Source organism: Anolis carolinensis, chromosome 4 (assembly GCF_035594765.1).
Source record: "Anolis carolinensis isolate JA03-04 chromosome 4, rAnoCar3.1.pri, whole genome shotgun sequence".
Classification (NCBI taxonomy): Eukaryota; Metazoa; Chordata; class Lepidosauria; order Squamata; family Dactyloidae; genus Anolis; species Anolis carolinensis.
The window spans coordinates 155918333-155932315 of NC_085844.1; the positions used below are offsets into that span (position 1 = coordinate 155918333).

Below are 13983 nucleotides of genomic sequence, written 5' to 3' on the forward strand. Positions count from 1 at the left end.
TCTCCTCTTCAAAAAACTATAATTCAGATACTTTGTAGGCAATCTCTTAGGGTCCCTTTCAGATTAAAGCTGCATGCCTCATTCCACTTTAACTGCTCTGATGATATCCTTTGGAATCTTGGAGATTGCAGTTTGCTAAGGAACTAGAACTCTTTGTATTAGAATTCTGTATAGCTCTCCTCAGATACCATGTGTTCCACCACAAGCCTGGAGCCACTATGACCACAGCATCACACAAGACTCCAGAGTATAAGTCAAGAGTTTATTGTAACAACACATAAAATATGAAAAAGTAGGAATAAAGAAAGAAGAGGGATAATCCAAAACAGGTTTAGCAATAGGTGATAATCACACAGGATTCCAAATGTCTCATGAAAATCCAAAGGTCACACAGCCTAGGAATGGCCAAAAATCACAAGTGTAGCATTAATCCATAAGCAAAAGATATCATTAGAAAACTTGAGCACGAATCATAAAACAAGAATATAAAAACCTTCCAGGATACTTGAATCCAAAAGCAGGGCTTGACTTGACACAAGAATTCAGGTTTAGGTTCTCCCTTGAACACCAACGTTGCCTGAACTAATTTTAAGATAAACAACTGGCTGTTAATAAGCAGTCATGAAGTTATGGTATTTCCCACAAACTTTTTCTATCTGCTTTCCATGTAACCTCACTGACCTATGGAGCTGATTCCCTGCCCTGATCTGCAAACGGAGATCCTTGTTTATACAGCCAGGTGCTTTCCCTTGAGAGTTTTCTGTTTCATTTAATTCTTCTTCACTAGACCCCTTATTTAATTATGTTGTTTCTAGTGCCTGTGACTGACTTTGGAGCTCAGCACTGTCTGAGGCAATTTCATTCCCTTGGCCTGTATCACTTTGAACTCCAGGAAATCCCACAATCTCTTCTGAATCATCAGCTCTTGACTGCTGAGCTACAACACATGGGACAGAACCATGGTAGTTAAAGTGGCATTTGAGTGATCTAACATAATAGTGTGAAAGGGTCCTGAGCCATGCATGCCTCGTACTGTACTTTCTTGAAAGATGCTTAGTTAAGTAGTTCCCAAACTTTGTTCCATAAGATGTTTGAGACTTGAACTCCTCGAAGTCCCAGCCAGCTTGATCAACTGTTTGGAATTTTGAAAGTAGATGACCAAAACACCCGGAGGATCAAAGGTGAAGAACCACTAGTTTAGTTCTTGGGGAGTTTTCAGAACTTGTTGCTGTAAAAATACGTCCAGCTTCCACTGCTGGTTAGTCTACTAGACTGGATGGCTACTATCTCAGAAACAGAGATGCCACATTCCTCTATGTTTCATTTAATGATGCAACTGAGTGACTATAAGGCTGAGAAAAATGTCTAAAGAAAATTTTTTCTCACCAAAATGCACAATTACATTGTCAGAACCACACAGATCCATTTCTTAGTAATCACTTGCCAAAAATCTGGTGGCGGCGGCGGCATTTGGAGAGGAAGCTTTGTCCTTCTGCCTTGACACCTCTGCAGACAAGTTGGGAAACAGATTATTAAGAGTGCCATTATGGAATGTCCTGAGGCTTGTTCCTGGCAGTGACCCACCATTGAGCTAAAAGCAAGGAAAGAAAAGTATCCTCTCAGAGTACATGAATCCATCACAAGAGAGTGGATTATGCACAAGGACAACCTGCTTTGAGGAGGGCAGGGAAGCATTTTCATGTAATGTTCATGGCCATTTGAAAAATGCTGTAGAATACTGAAGACCACAAGGCTGACAGCAAAGGCACAACTTGGAAAATTTACTTTTGGGGGGTGAATTACCATCCCCAGTATTCCTCAGCCACCATAGTCACCAACTATAGGATTCTGGGTTACTGATCAAATTTTTCCCTCTAAGCTGCGTAAATGAGAATATGAGATTCCATTGATCTTTTGACCTTCTTACTCTGTTCAGCTTATTGTACATGGACAGTCTAGTTCAGGGGTCCTCAAACTTTTTAAGTGGAGGGCCGGTTTATGGCCCTCAGACTGTTGAGGGGCCAAATTATCATTTGAAAAAAAATACGAACAAATTCCTATGCACACTGCACATGTCTTATTTGTGGTGCAAAAACAACAACAACAACAAAAGAACATTACAATATTTTTTAAAAAATTAACCAACATAAACCTATCAGGATTTCATTGGGAAGTGTGGGCCTGCTTCTGGACAATGAGATAGTCAAGTTAATTAGGAATAATGTTGTTGTGTGCCTTCAAGTCATTTCAGACTTTGGGCAAGCCTAAATCTAAAACTGAGGGCGGGGGGCAGGTAAATGACCTTGGAGGGCCACATCCGGCCCCCGGGCCTTAGTTTGGGGACCCCTGGTCTAGTTCATGCCCCCATATTAAGGACCATAAGCATGGCTAAGTTTATAGAGAGGTGGGGAGGGGAATTAAGCAATAATGTTATTAATCTGAAAGCCATAGAAATTTTCTGGCATCTTTCTTGGTTTCAGCTGACAATACATTTCACACAAAGAGTGCTACAGTCCTCCAGAGGGGGCTTTAGGTTGTCCATCTCTTCTTCCATAGTATGGCCTGATCTGAGCTCTGTGTACTGCCTCGTATTTTGACACTTTTAAGAACTAATAGCCTTTTAAGAACTAATAGCACCTGAATACTCAGGGAGTGTCAAGTGCTTTTTGCTATAAAGTCCACATCAATCAGGTGTCTTCACCGCAGCCACAGAAGAAGAGGCCTTGAAGAAGATTCCCATTGGGGTGCTTGGGAAGAATTAGTGTTGTATTATAAATGAAAATACAGTTTTCTTTTCCCACTAAAGGAATACAACTGCATCCTAGAGATGTTCTTAGACATTGCTTTTCTACTGGAAGGCCAGGGGGCTGCTCTAGCCAAGAGTATCTTTGTCTAGGTAAATTTGGCCACAGGGACCCATGCTACTGTTTTTGGTTAGCCTACTATCACATGCTTGCAATGAGTTCAGAAGCTGTAGCTAGTGACTGCTGACTGGTATGTGCTTTAGATACCATATGTCCCCAGTATTGAACCAATGACATTAACTTCCAATCTGTTTCCAAGCTCCATTAAAGATGTTGATTTTGTCCTATAAAGTCCTGAACAGTTTGGAGCCAGAATATTTGAAAGACCACATTCTCCTATATGCACTTGCCTGGAATTCACAACGTTTCAGTGAGTGGGGGCTCAGTTGTGTGTTTTACAACTCTAAAAGGCTAAACTGGTGAGTGTGTAAGAGAGGACTTTTTCTGTAGTAGCACCCCAGTCATTTCGAAATTATTTTATTTTATTTATTTATTTTTCAAACTTATATGCCGCCACTCCCCTAGGGCTCGGAGCGGCTTACAAGAACCTGCTAAAATCAACAATTTAAAGAACATCTTAAAAACATCTTTAAAACATCCTAAAAGCACCTTTTAAAACATCAACAAAAGAACTCAAAAGCCTGTCGAAACAGGTGTGTCTTACATGCCCTGCGGAAGGCCAACAAGTCCCGCAAGGCACGAACTTCAGGTGGCAAGGTGTTCCAGAGAGATGGCGCCACTACTGAAAAGGCTCTGCGTCTAGTTGCAGTTAGATGCAGTCTTAAAACTGGGGACTTCCAGTAGGTCTTGGTCCTCAGAACGGAGGGATATCTGGGGTTTGTAGGGAGTGAGGCAGTCCCTCAGGTACATCGGCCCTAGACCATGTAAGGCCTTGAAGGTAAGCACCATCACTGTGAAAGTGATCCGGTGCTCAATTGGTAACCAGTGCAGCTGCCGTAAGATTGGTGTTATGTGGCATCTTATCGGGACTCCCGCAAGGAGCTGGGCAGCTGCATTTTGCACCAATTTGAAATTACTTTAATCATGAGTACCAGGCTTCCCCCCACCCAAAGATCTGTTTCCGTTTGCTACTAAACCTATTTGGGGGATACCATGGAGTGTATTTGATGGGTCACTTTAAGTTCAGATTAAACCCCAGTGCAAATCCACACACCCTATCTTCACTAATGTGGAGACTACCAGAGACCACTATAGAGATTCAGCACACCATGTGTTAACATTGCTCAAATAAATGAACCTTACGCCAAATCAGACAACAGGTCTGTATAACTTAGTATGTTCATGCTTACCAGCTCTCCAATATTTCCAAGAGGAGACTTTCCCAAGCCGCTCTGGAGTCATGCCTTCAGGAAGTTCACAAGTAGAACCATGAAGGCTTCCTTTCTTAGGTCAAAGCTATGAAGTATTCCAGCTCATTATCCATTGGTACCTCTTCTTCTGTTACTCTTGTTATGTTCAAACTTAAAGGTCACCTCAATTTGAATACCTGTCTATGAATAGAAATATGAAGAGCTTCAGATGTTCCTAAATCCACTGCCAATTTTTGTGGCTTTTATAGTGCTATTTGCCTTTTCTTTGCACAGACACAAAATAGCTGTTCTCTGCCGGTGTCTGTGCGCATACACATGGATGTATGACTCACATAATCCAGAATGGGCACTGTGGCAAAGGAAAGGAGAATATACATTTTGCCAGCAGCCCACTAGGAAACTTTTTTAGCTCATAAAAATAATAGGCCAAAAAGTCATACTGCAGTACTTTTATATCAATCAGTGCTGCTGTGTAGTACAATTAGTTTAAATAACTTATTTATTTTATTTACATCACTTTTACCCCGCCTTTCTCTCCGAGGAGACTCAAAGCGGCTTCGAAACTTCACAGAGAGAGAGGAGAATGACCCTTTTCTAGGCACATATTGAAACGTTCAGATAATGAGCTCACAGTGTACAACTGTGATGTAAAAAAGCATCAGGCAGTAGTCCTTCCTGTCTCTTAACTAGGGTTTCAGCTGATTGAAAACTTCTATGCAATCTTTTCCAAAGGCAGCCATGAACCCAGAAGGGTGAGGACAACTGAAATCCTATATCCCAGGGCAGCTGATCCAAAACCTAGAGGACTTGATTATTCTCTCACTTCATCATAAATCAAGTTTGTGAAATAGGAGCAAGCACATCCAAACACCATAAAGTCTGAGGAAACTTTGTCATGCTAAAGTCACTTGGCTCCAGAAAAGTAGTGGATGGGGCCAAACCAAAAGTGGGAGTACCAACATCATTGCTATCATCCAGGTCCCAATATGTCTAGACCCCTTTGTTGTCTGTGAGTGAGTACACAAACATACATATAATAGACTCACATATATAGGGTTCTCGGTGCCCAGAGCCCCTTTTCTCCAGTCCTCCAAGCAAGGATAGGAAACTCAAAGTGAGTGCTGCCCTGAAAAGATGTGTGTATATATCTTTCACCATTGGCTAGATTTTTTTCTGCAGTTGTGGGAAATGCCTAATATATTAGATGCATTTACATCACAGGGGGATTCGCCTTGTAATCCCACCAGTTTGTACTTCTAATGACTTCACAAGACGTTGACCCAAGGCTTTGGCACTGAAATCTCAAGGTTCAGCATAATACTGGTGTAGTAGCCCCTTTCACAAGAAGAACATACATCGTCCCTTCTATTGAAATCAGACTCCACTGGAGGCCTGTTAGAATCTTGTAATGATTGAGGGGTATGTTTCTAGGGGAAAGGGTTTGCAAAATGGTCCCCTACACAACTATATAAGAGAATTCTTTCATCTCCAACTACTGATTGGATATAAGGACTTTTCAGCAGGGAAATGGAAATGCAAAACCAAAGTCCTGTCCCCTACATTTAAAACTTTCCAATTTTAAGCCTGTTGAATTTGGTAGCTTTGAATCAATTTTGTATAATTAACAATTCTTCCAGGCCTATGGAGGGTTAGTGAGCTATGAAGCACTATTCCACTATCCAGAATCAGCCACTTGCATTTAAGATCATATTTGTGGTCTCAGGGGCAATCAACTTGTGGAAAAAATAAAGCATTCCTGTGATAGCAACTTCTCTATTCAGTAGCAAAAACGGAACTTTTCCTTAAAAAAATGCAAATAACCATGCCTCCCCTCCCCAAGCCAGGGACTGGTCTATGTTAGTCTATGCTGCAGTCACCAGAGGGAGCCTATGAACTCCCTAGAATGGCTGTAGAGTGAGTGAATTCTCCATTCACTTCAGACAACCAAGTACTACTGTACTAGGTACTAGCTTCCCACTACTTGTTAGCGGTATATGATAAACTGTTATGGGAGGAAATGGTTGTTTAAATTGAAAACAGGTGTTAATTTGCTAGATGGCAGCAGTGTCTCCTTGAAGTGGTGGCTGTTGCTTTAAATTCAATATTTTACTTTGGGTTTGTTTTTACGCAAACAAAATGAGCTACCAGAATCTTTCTTAGTGAGAGGTTTCCTATTGCAGTTACATTTATTGTTATGCTGACTGCCATGCCTCCATAATGGAATACCATTCTTCATCCTTTCAAGTGGCAAAAAACCCTTTTGCTTTATTTTCCAGATATATTCTTGTCATACAACAAGAAATATACTTGAATGAGAAAAGAAAAAAAGAACATTTAAGAAAAAGAGCAGAAATTGTGAAACCCCAAAGAATATTATTATTAAGTATACATGAAGAGTGAAAACACCAAGGTAAGCAGCCTTAACCTTTTCCAGTAACCATTCTATGTACTATACAGTCTTCCTTCCACATTTGTACATTAAAAATTTGTGGATTTGATTACTCATGGATTGCTGCTACTCCCACCGTTGTTCTCTGTAGGCATTTGTAGGTCTTCCAGTGTCATTCTGTTGGAAGTTGCCCATAGAATTATCCTGGAGGACATACAAATGCCTAGAGAATTGTTCTCTTAGGGAAAAAAACATGGCGAGGCTGTATTTGTGTAGTGGTCCTGTTGCATAGCCTCTACGTGTACATATTAAATGGTGGATATGTAATTTCAATAATAAATGGATGTGCAAATGAGTGCCAGCTTGATATTTCTTCAGGATACAGTGTTTATCTATTTTTAGCTTAGGCGATCCCTCGTAGTTCGAGGATGATGGTCCTCCATTTCTTGGAAGACGCCTGTGCGTGATTTTTTTAATGTGTGGAGGTCGGTGCACAGCCGGTCAACACACAGTCTTCACAGATTGAGGTCCCAGCAGTGGTGTGATTAACACAACGAGAGTGGCTTCTCAGTCTGTTGCAGCCTTCTTCCGTCTTCACAGCCGTTGTAACATGTACCATGTTATCCTCCACCTGCTCCGCCGTTGAGGTCTTTGGGTCTTCGGATTGTTCTTGGTCTGGATCCTCCCCTATGGCCACTCCTGGGAGTGTGTGACTCCCGTGGTTGTGCCCACAGGCTCATCGGAACACACAAGCCCCCTCACCATGTCAAGGTGACAATCCATCGAGGGGGTGTTTATCTATTATTATTTTGGTTATCATCATTGGTGAAATAAAGCACGATGAGGCAGCATATACAGTGGCTATGGTTTGGCTCCAGGACAGAGCCGGCCCAAGATAATTTTCAAGTGTAAGCAAATAGAAATTTTGGTGCCCCCCCCCCCCCCCACACACACACACACCAAACCACATGAACGGGCCAGCAGAGCATTGGATAAGCAAAAATGTTGGATAATATGAAGGCCAAGTGTGAATAACTGCAGTTGATCACCTTGATTAGCATAGAATAGCCTTGCTAGACATGGTTATGGTTATTGAGCATTATTCCTAGCAGTGCAATAATTGAGGACTTTTTAAGTATTGACCACTGGACTGATTCTGGACTATGATTTTGAACTGGTTGTAATTGTTGTTTTTAGTAGGTTTTGTTTTAATGTTTGAGTTTAATTGTCATTATATTATTGGAATTTGTATGTCGGCCATCGAATTGTTGCCAGTTGTGAGGCCACCCTGAGTCCTCTTCGGGTGAGAAGGGTGGGACAGAAGTATGGGAAATAAATAAATAAATAAATAAATAAATAAATAAATAGTAAAAAAAGGACAGTAAAAAAAGGACAGTAAAAAAGAATACTCAAAAACAGGGGAATTCCAAACATGAAACAATCAGGGCCAGCTAACACCTCTCAACAAAGATATACAAACCCCACTTGCTTAGTTTCCAACAGACCTCACAACCTCTGAGGATGCCTGCCATAGATGTGGCCCTCCTCTGGACACTTTCCAGCATTATTTGGCAGAGAAGGAGAAAGAATTTGGGCCCTTCCACACAGCTCTATAACCCAGGATATCAAGGCAGGATAACCCACATTACCTGCTTTGAACTGGATTGTCTGAATCCTTACTGCCATATATCCCAGTTCAAAGCAGGTAATGTGGGTTATTTGTTTGAAGCCATTCTTCCATGTTCTAGTCTCCAAGGCAGAAGACAACAAGCTTGCTCCCTCCTCCCTATAACTGCCTCTCACATAATTATACATGATGAGGAAATTCCCAGCTTGATTTCGTCCCCGCAGGCTATATGATTATGTGGGATGCAGGACTTCTTTGGGGTCAGAAACACCATTTCCCACCAAAGGGAAGGGGATGGGGTCTCAGAAACATAATGAGGCAACATAACACATGGGCAAGTAGGAACACATAGACAGAAACACTGAGCTTTTAGGGCAATTTTATATACATGAGAGATGTAGTTTCCCAAAGTACCCTAGCAAGCCAGACTCCTTGGCACATAAATCCTGGGGGACTCTAAAGAGAGGGATGAAGGAAGGAATGTCCCCAAGTTTGGGAAGGCACGGGGCCAGGATGGCCCCGATAGAGGGAAAAGATGAACTGATTGCAAGAGAGAGAATAAGTATAAGTTCCGAATTGCTATTGTTACAGGGCAGTCGGTGGCTCCCAGAGAGAACACACCACACTCAGAACCAGGAGGCTGCGAGTTTGAATCCTGCTCAGGGACAAAAATGTCAAAATCAGTTGGAAATGTTTTGCCAGAGAAGGCAAGGCTTGACAGCTCGATTTATTTATTTACTACATTTATATGCTGCCCTTCTCACCCCAAAGGGGACTCAGAGCAGCTTACAAATTACATTCACATACAATACATTATATTATTAGCATAGTAAAATAATAGTATTAAATTACTATATTGTACTAAATCATTACATTGTAATATTATTAGTAATATTACATTTAATATATAATATATAATTAAAATTATTAAATTGTATTATTATCAGTATTATATCATAATAAATAAATAAATAAATAAATAAATAAATAAATAAAGTTTTATTATTATTATTCTTAGAAGATAAAGGGAAAAGATGAACTGATTGCAAGAGAGAGAATAACTATAAGTTCCGAATTGCTATTGTTACAGGGGAGTCGGTGGCTCCCAGAGAGAGTACACCACACTCAGAACCAGGAGGCTGCGAGTTCGAATCCCACTCAGGGACAAAAATGTCAAAATCAGCTGGAAAAAGGCACGGAGGGTACGGGGCGCACGGAGAGCTGCCAAGGCACATGTTTTTGCCCGAGAGCGCCCCCCGTCGATGTGTGCCCAACTCCGAGGCGTAATTGGCGTCCCATGTTGGACCGGCCCTGCTCCAGGACCCCTATGGATGCCAAAATCCATGGATGCTCAAGTCCTATAATACTATATACACTATCTAGTAAAACAATGTTCCTTATCTATAATGGCAAAATAAGTGTTTACTATACATACACACACAAACATATTTTCAAGTCATGGATAGTGGAATCCATGGAAATAGAGGGATGACTGTAATTATTTTTCTAGTGTTTCTGCTCTGGCTTTTACTCTCCAAGGACTCTTTTATTCATGTGGGGATTCAAAGTCTAATTTGCACTTTTTAAAACTGGCATTTTAACAAAGAAACAGTAGGAAGGAGAAGTGCTGAGCATCTCCTTTGTGGTCTTTCTTCATTTTAACATCATGAATAATACTTGTGGGGCCATTACTTGCATTTTTGTCCTTAGTTCCCCTTATTCTTTGGCATTCAGAAAAAGTTTCAGATTAATATCGAGGTGCGACTTATAAATATTTGATAGTCATAATGTTGGCAAAATCTGACAGCTTAGAACAGGGATTAGCTGGAGCTGATGGCCTCTTCAAAGGATAAAACCCGATATGAATAAGAGTTTTGTTACCATCGCTTTTTTCCTCATGTACCATCAGCCAGGGACATCACTAGACACATGCAGAGCTGCTCTGTTCAAATGAATTCTCCTGTTGTATTAAAAAGTGTGTCGAATGGCAATTTTGAGAAGATGAGAAATGCAATAAAGCAGCTATGAAATCCAAAGTATCAGTTGGAAGGTGTCCAAGGACAGATCAAACAGCTTTGGTTGCTCACTGTGCAAGCTTCTCAGGAATGCATGAGTATGAACAACTCTGAGATTTCTAGAGCTCTTAGGATATCTGGGAGGACGAAATCAGGGACAGGGCTTTTGTTCCTTTTTAGAAACCTTGCTAGTACATGACGGTGTGTGTGAATACCATATGTTTCAACTGATGAGATCATATAAAAGATCAGACAGCAATGACAGGAAGAGAGAGATTTTTCAAGTGGTACTCTAGGATAAGAAATTTTCTTATTCTGGAGAAATTCCAGTTCTGAGTAACTTTCAGAAGCAATTTCATTAATCTATTTTAATCAAAATATGAACTAACCATTGTAAGATCTATGGTGGCATGCTAATAATCAAGAGAGTAAGTGGTTAAAGGTTTCATTTAATCTAAGACTACTAGTGTAGTTCACATTTGACTAGATATACCATATACATACTCTGAGTTTGAGTAAAGTTGGTATTTAAATAAGATCTTTAAGTTCAGTCCTTAGTAGCGTTTCTTTCAGTAACAATATTTGAGGCAAAAGGGACACCTACCCATACAATGTTATAGAGCACATATGATAATTCCCAAGAGGCAAGTCATTATTATGAAGTAAGAAATTCTATTTAAATATGGCACATTATTTAATCATTTATTGGTTACTTTTGTTTTCCTCCATTCTTCCTCTGAATTTAAGATGGCCTACATGATTCTTCATCTTCATTGCAGCTGTTCGGGACTTGAAATATAGTTTTTCCAATCCTAATCCAATACTCTTACCAAGAGCTACTAATCACGAGTGTTACACTCAGATGCTTATAAAAATAACCCTTTGAACTGCTAGACATCAAAAAATTATAAAGATAATCTGGGGGTTGTAGTTCTTTTCTCCCAAGTTCTGACTGCATTATGGCCCCTTCCACACAGCTGAATAAAAGCCCACTTTTTTTGCCTTTAACTGGAATATATGGTAGTATGGACTCAAATAACCCAGTTCAAAGCAGATATTGTGGGATTTTCTGCCTTGGTATTCTGAGTTATAAGGCTGTGTAGAAGGGCCCTTTATTACACATATCCTGTGCTCTTTGAACCATATTGTCAGTCTGTCAATGGCTCAGGCCTCTTGACATAACGCAGAAATTCTATTTTTCTCTGTACCATTTATTTATTATTTCAATTGTCAGTCAAAGTGATATGAGAATATTATATTTAAGCGAAAAAACAGAGCTGCACTTCTGTTCCCCTGCCCAAAACCCCCTCAGAATTCAATGAAGACAGTGTTGTATAGAGAAGCAAAATTAGTGCTTTTATTTTCATTTTATAACCAGTGGGACACAAGAATTAATATAAGAGGCAAGAAAGAAAACAGTTCTGGCACGTAGTGACACCTCTTCTTCCTGGGGAAGAGGAAATAAAACCTTTTTCATATCCGAAGCCTTTCACGCTCTGAGCTCTTCGCAGGGGCGGTCGACAGCTAGGATGTTAACATGTCTGGGCTCTTTCCCCTTTACACCTTCACCTCCCATCCCATGAAATGCAGCCAAGAACAGCATCTTCTCAAGTAACAGGAGAACTCAAGTCAAGGTCCTGAATGGAATTCTCACTCTATCGGGTGTACTGCTTGGCAAGGGCCTCAGGTCAAGTACCGCAGCTGTAATAATAAAGCCCTACTTCAGAATGGTTACCCTGACCTGTGTCGGCTGCTGTGGTTGTCATCATCAAGATTGAAATGACTTAAAAATACTAAAAGGATCAAGGGTGGATTTAGGGGTGGATTGCTGTGCATGATGATGAATGGAGCCTAACGATGTCATGAATTCGAAGGCAAAGATTCTGCCTCTGTATGGAGTTGTGCGGTGCACATGGAGCTCAACTCAGGAAGATACTATTGTGTTCAAATTGGATTTGAATCACACACTTTGTGATCCATGCAGGCAACATCCTAGTAGCTTATTGCTGATTATGAGTGTATCTGCACTGTCAGTATAATGCAGTTTGATCCTACTTTAATCAGTGTCTCAATGCTATAGAATAATAATAATAATAATAATAATAATAATAATCTTAATGCCATCAAAGCCAAAATTGAAAAGTTGACGACAGATCCCAAATGTAGACTCTGCAAGGAAGCAGATGAAACAATAGATCACATCCTCAGCTGTTGCAGAAAGATCGCACAGACAGACTACAAGCAGAGGCATAACACCGATGCTCAGATGATTCATTGGAACTTGTGCCACAAATACCATCTGCCTGCGACAAAGAACTGGTGGGATCACAAGCTGGAAAAAGTTACAGAGAATAATATGTTAAGCTCCTCTGGGACTTCCGAATTCAGACAGACAGAGTGTTGGAGCACAATACTCCTGACCTCATAATCGTGTTAAAAAACAAAGTATGGATTGTCGATGTTGCAATCCCAGGTGACAGCAGGATTGAAAAGAAACAACTAGAAAAGCTGGCACGATATGAGGATTTAAAGATTGAATTGCAAAGACTGTGGCACAAGCCAGTCAAGGTGGTCCCAGTGGTGATCGGCACACTGGGTGCAGGGCCTAAAGTTATATTGGGACTCAAAGAGAAAGCTCAAATGACACATGCTATTTTCAATTGTATTGGTGTTACAGTTGCATGACTTTAAGTACTTTCTGACATACAGTGACCCTAAGGTGACTCTATCATAGGGTTTTCTTGGCAATATTTGTTCAGAGGGGGGTTGTGTTTGCCTCTTTCTGAGGCTGAGAAAGTGTCAGCCAATGGATTTCATGTATGATTCTTCTTCCATAGAACTTAAGAACACATCTATCACCAAAACAACATCATTTATGTCTTTAAAAACAAATGCGTGTTCTTATTGTTATAATTTGTTTTTGTGATCTTTTGTTAATTGAACTATTTCTGAAAGGAACTTGTTTAGAACACCAAAAACATGTTTAGGCTCTGTCACTTCTGAGTCATGTGTCTTTTCCATTCAGCAAATAATCATAGAGTTGGTAGGGAGTAATGGTCCATCTAGTCTAATCCCTTGCAAATAATTGGTTGGATTTAAACATCGTCATGCACAGAACAGTAGAAAGTTAAATTAATTGGGTGTAATTTAATCGGTATCTCTTCCATTGTTTTCCTTGTATCTTGTCAAACTTAAATCGACTAAATTAGATCTCATTGATTTCATGGTGTCTCTTACTCTTGGCTCTATAGATCCAATCCATTAGTTGTATCAGAATAACATTTCAAAAATGCATTTATAAGTAATTACTCACAACTATCACAGTATATAAGAAAGCAAAATAAGTTGTGTAAAGAATGTGTGGAATATTCATCAAACAGAACTAAGCAAATCTTGACATGTAAGGAAAACTTATTTAGCCACCTATAGCATAGATGGATTCCAAAGCCATTAAATATGTTTCTAAGGCTAGGATTGGTTTATTCATCATTACTTTTGGAAGTGCCATTGGCCAGGGGCAGATCATGCTTGCAAAGATACCTCAGATGACTAATAACAGTTTGAGAGCAATGTGTGAACCACTAAATCAGGATATGAATATGTATGATACAATGTTTTGACCTCATCACTCTGGCTTCCAGCTACTTAGAGTCTTAAAATAGAGATCACCTCAGTGGGGGAAAGTACTATGCATTAGTTTCCCAAAATAAACATGATTGCTGTTGGGCTGTTTTCTGGAAGTACTTTATACTTTAGACCACTTTCTGGCCCATGCATCTGAACTCCAGCAAGTGCTATGAATTGTATGAACCACAAT

General features: G+C 40.1%; 1 protein-coding gene across 4 annotated transcripts in view; it reads left to right on the forward strand.

The window, feature by feature from the left end:
* Window positions 1–13983, forward strand: part of ddah1 (dimethylarginine dimethylaminohydrolase 1) — a 176962-nt gene that overhangs the window by 37814 nt on the left and 125165 nt on the right. For all 4 annotated transcript variants that reach the window (XM_062978067.1, XM_008114183.3, XM_062978068.1 and 1 more), the window contains one exon: window positions 6412–6545. In XM_062978067.1, coding sequence (XP_062834137.1) covers window positions 6525–6545 — 21 coding nt within the window. In that variant the 5' untranslated portion in view covers window positions 6412–6524. The remainder of the gene's footprint in view (window positions 1–6411; window positions 6546–13983) is intronic.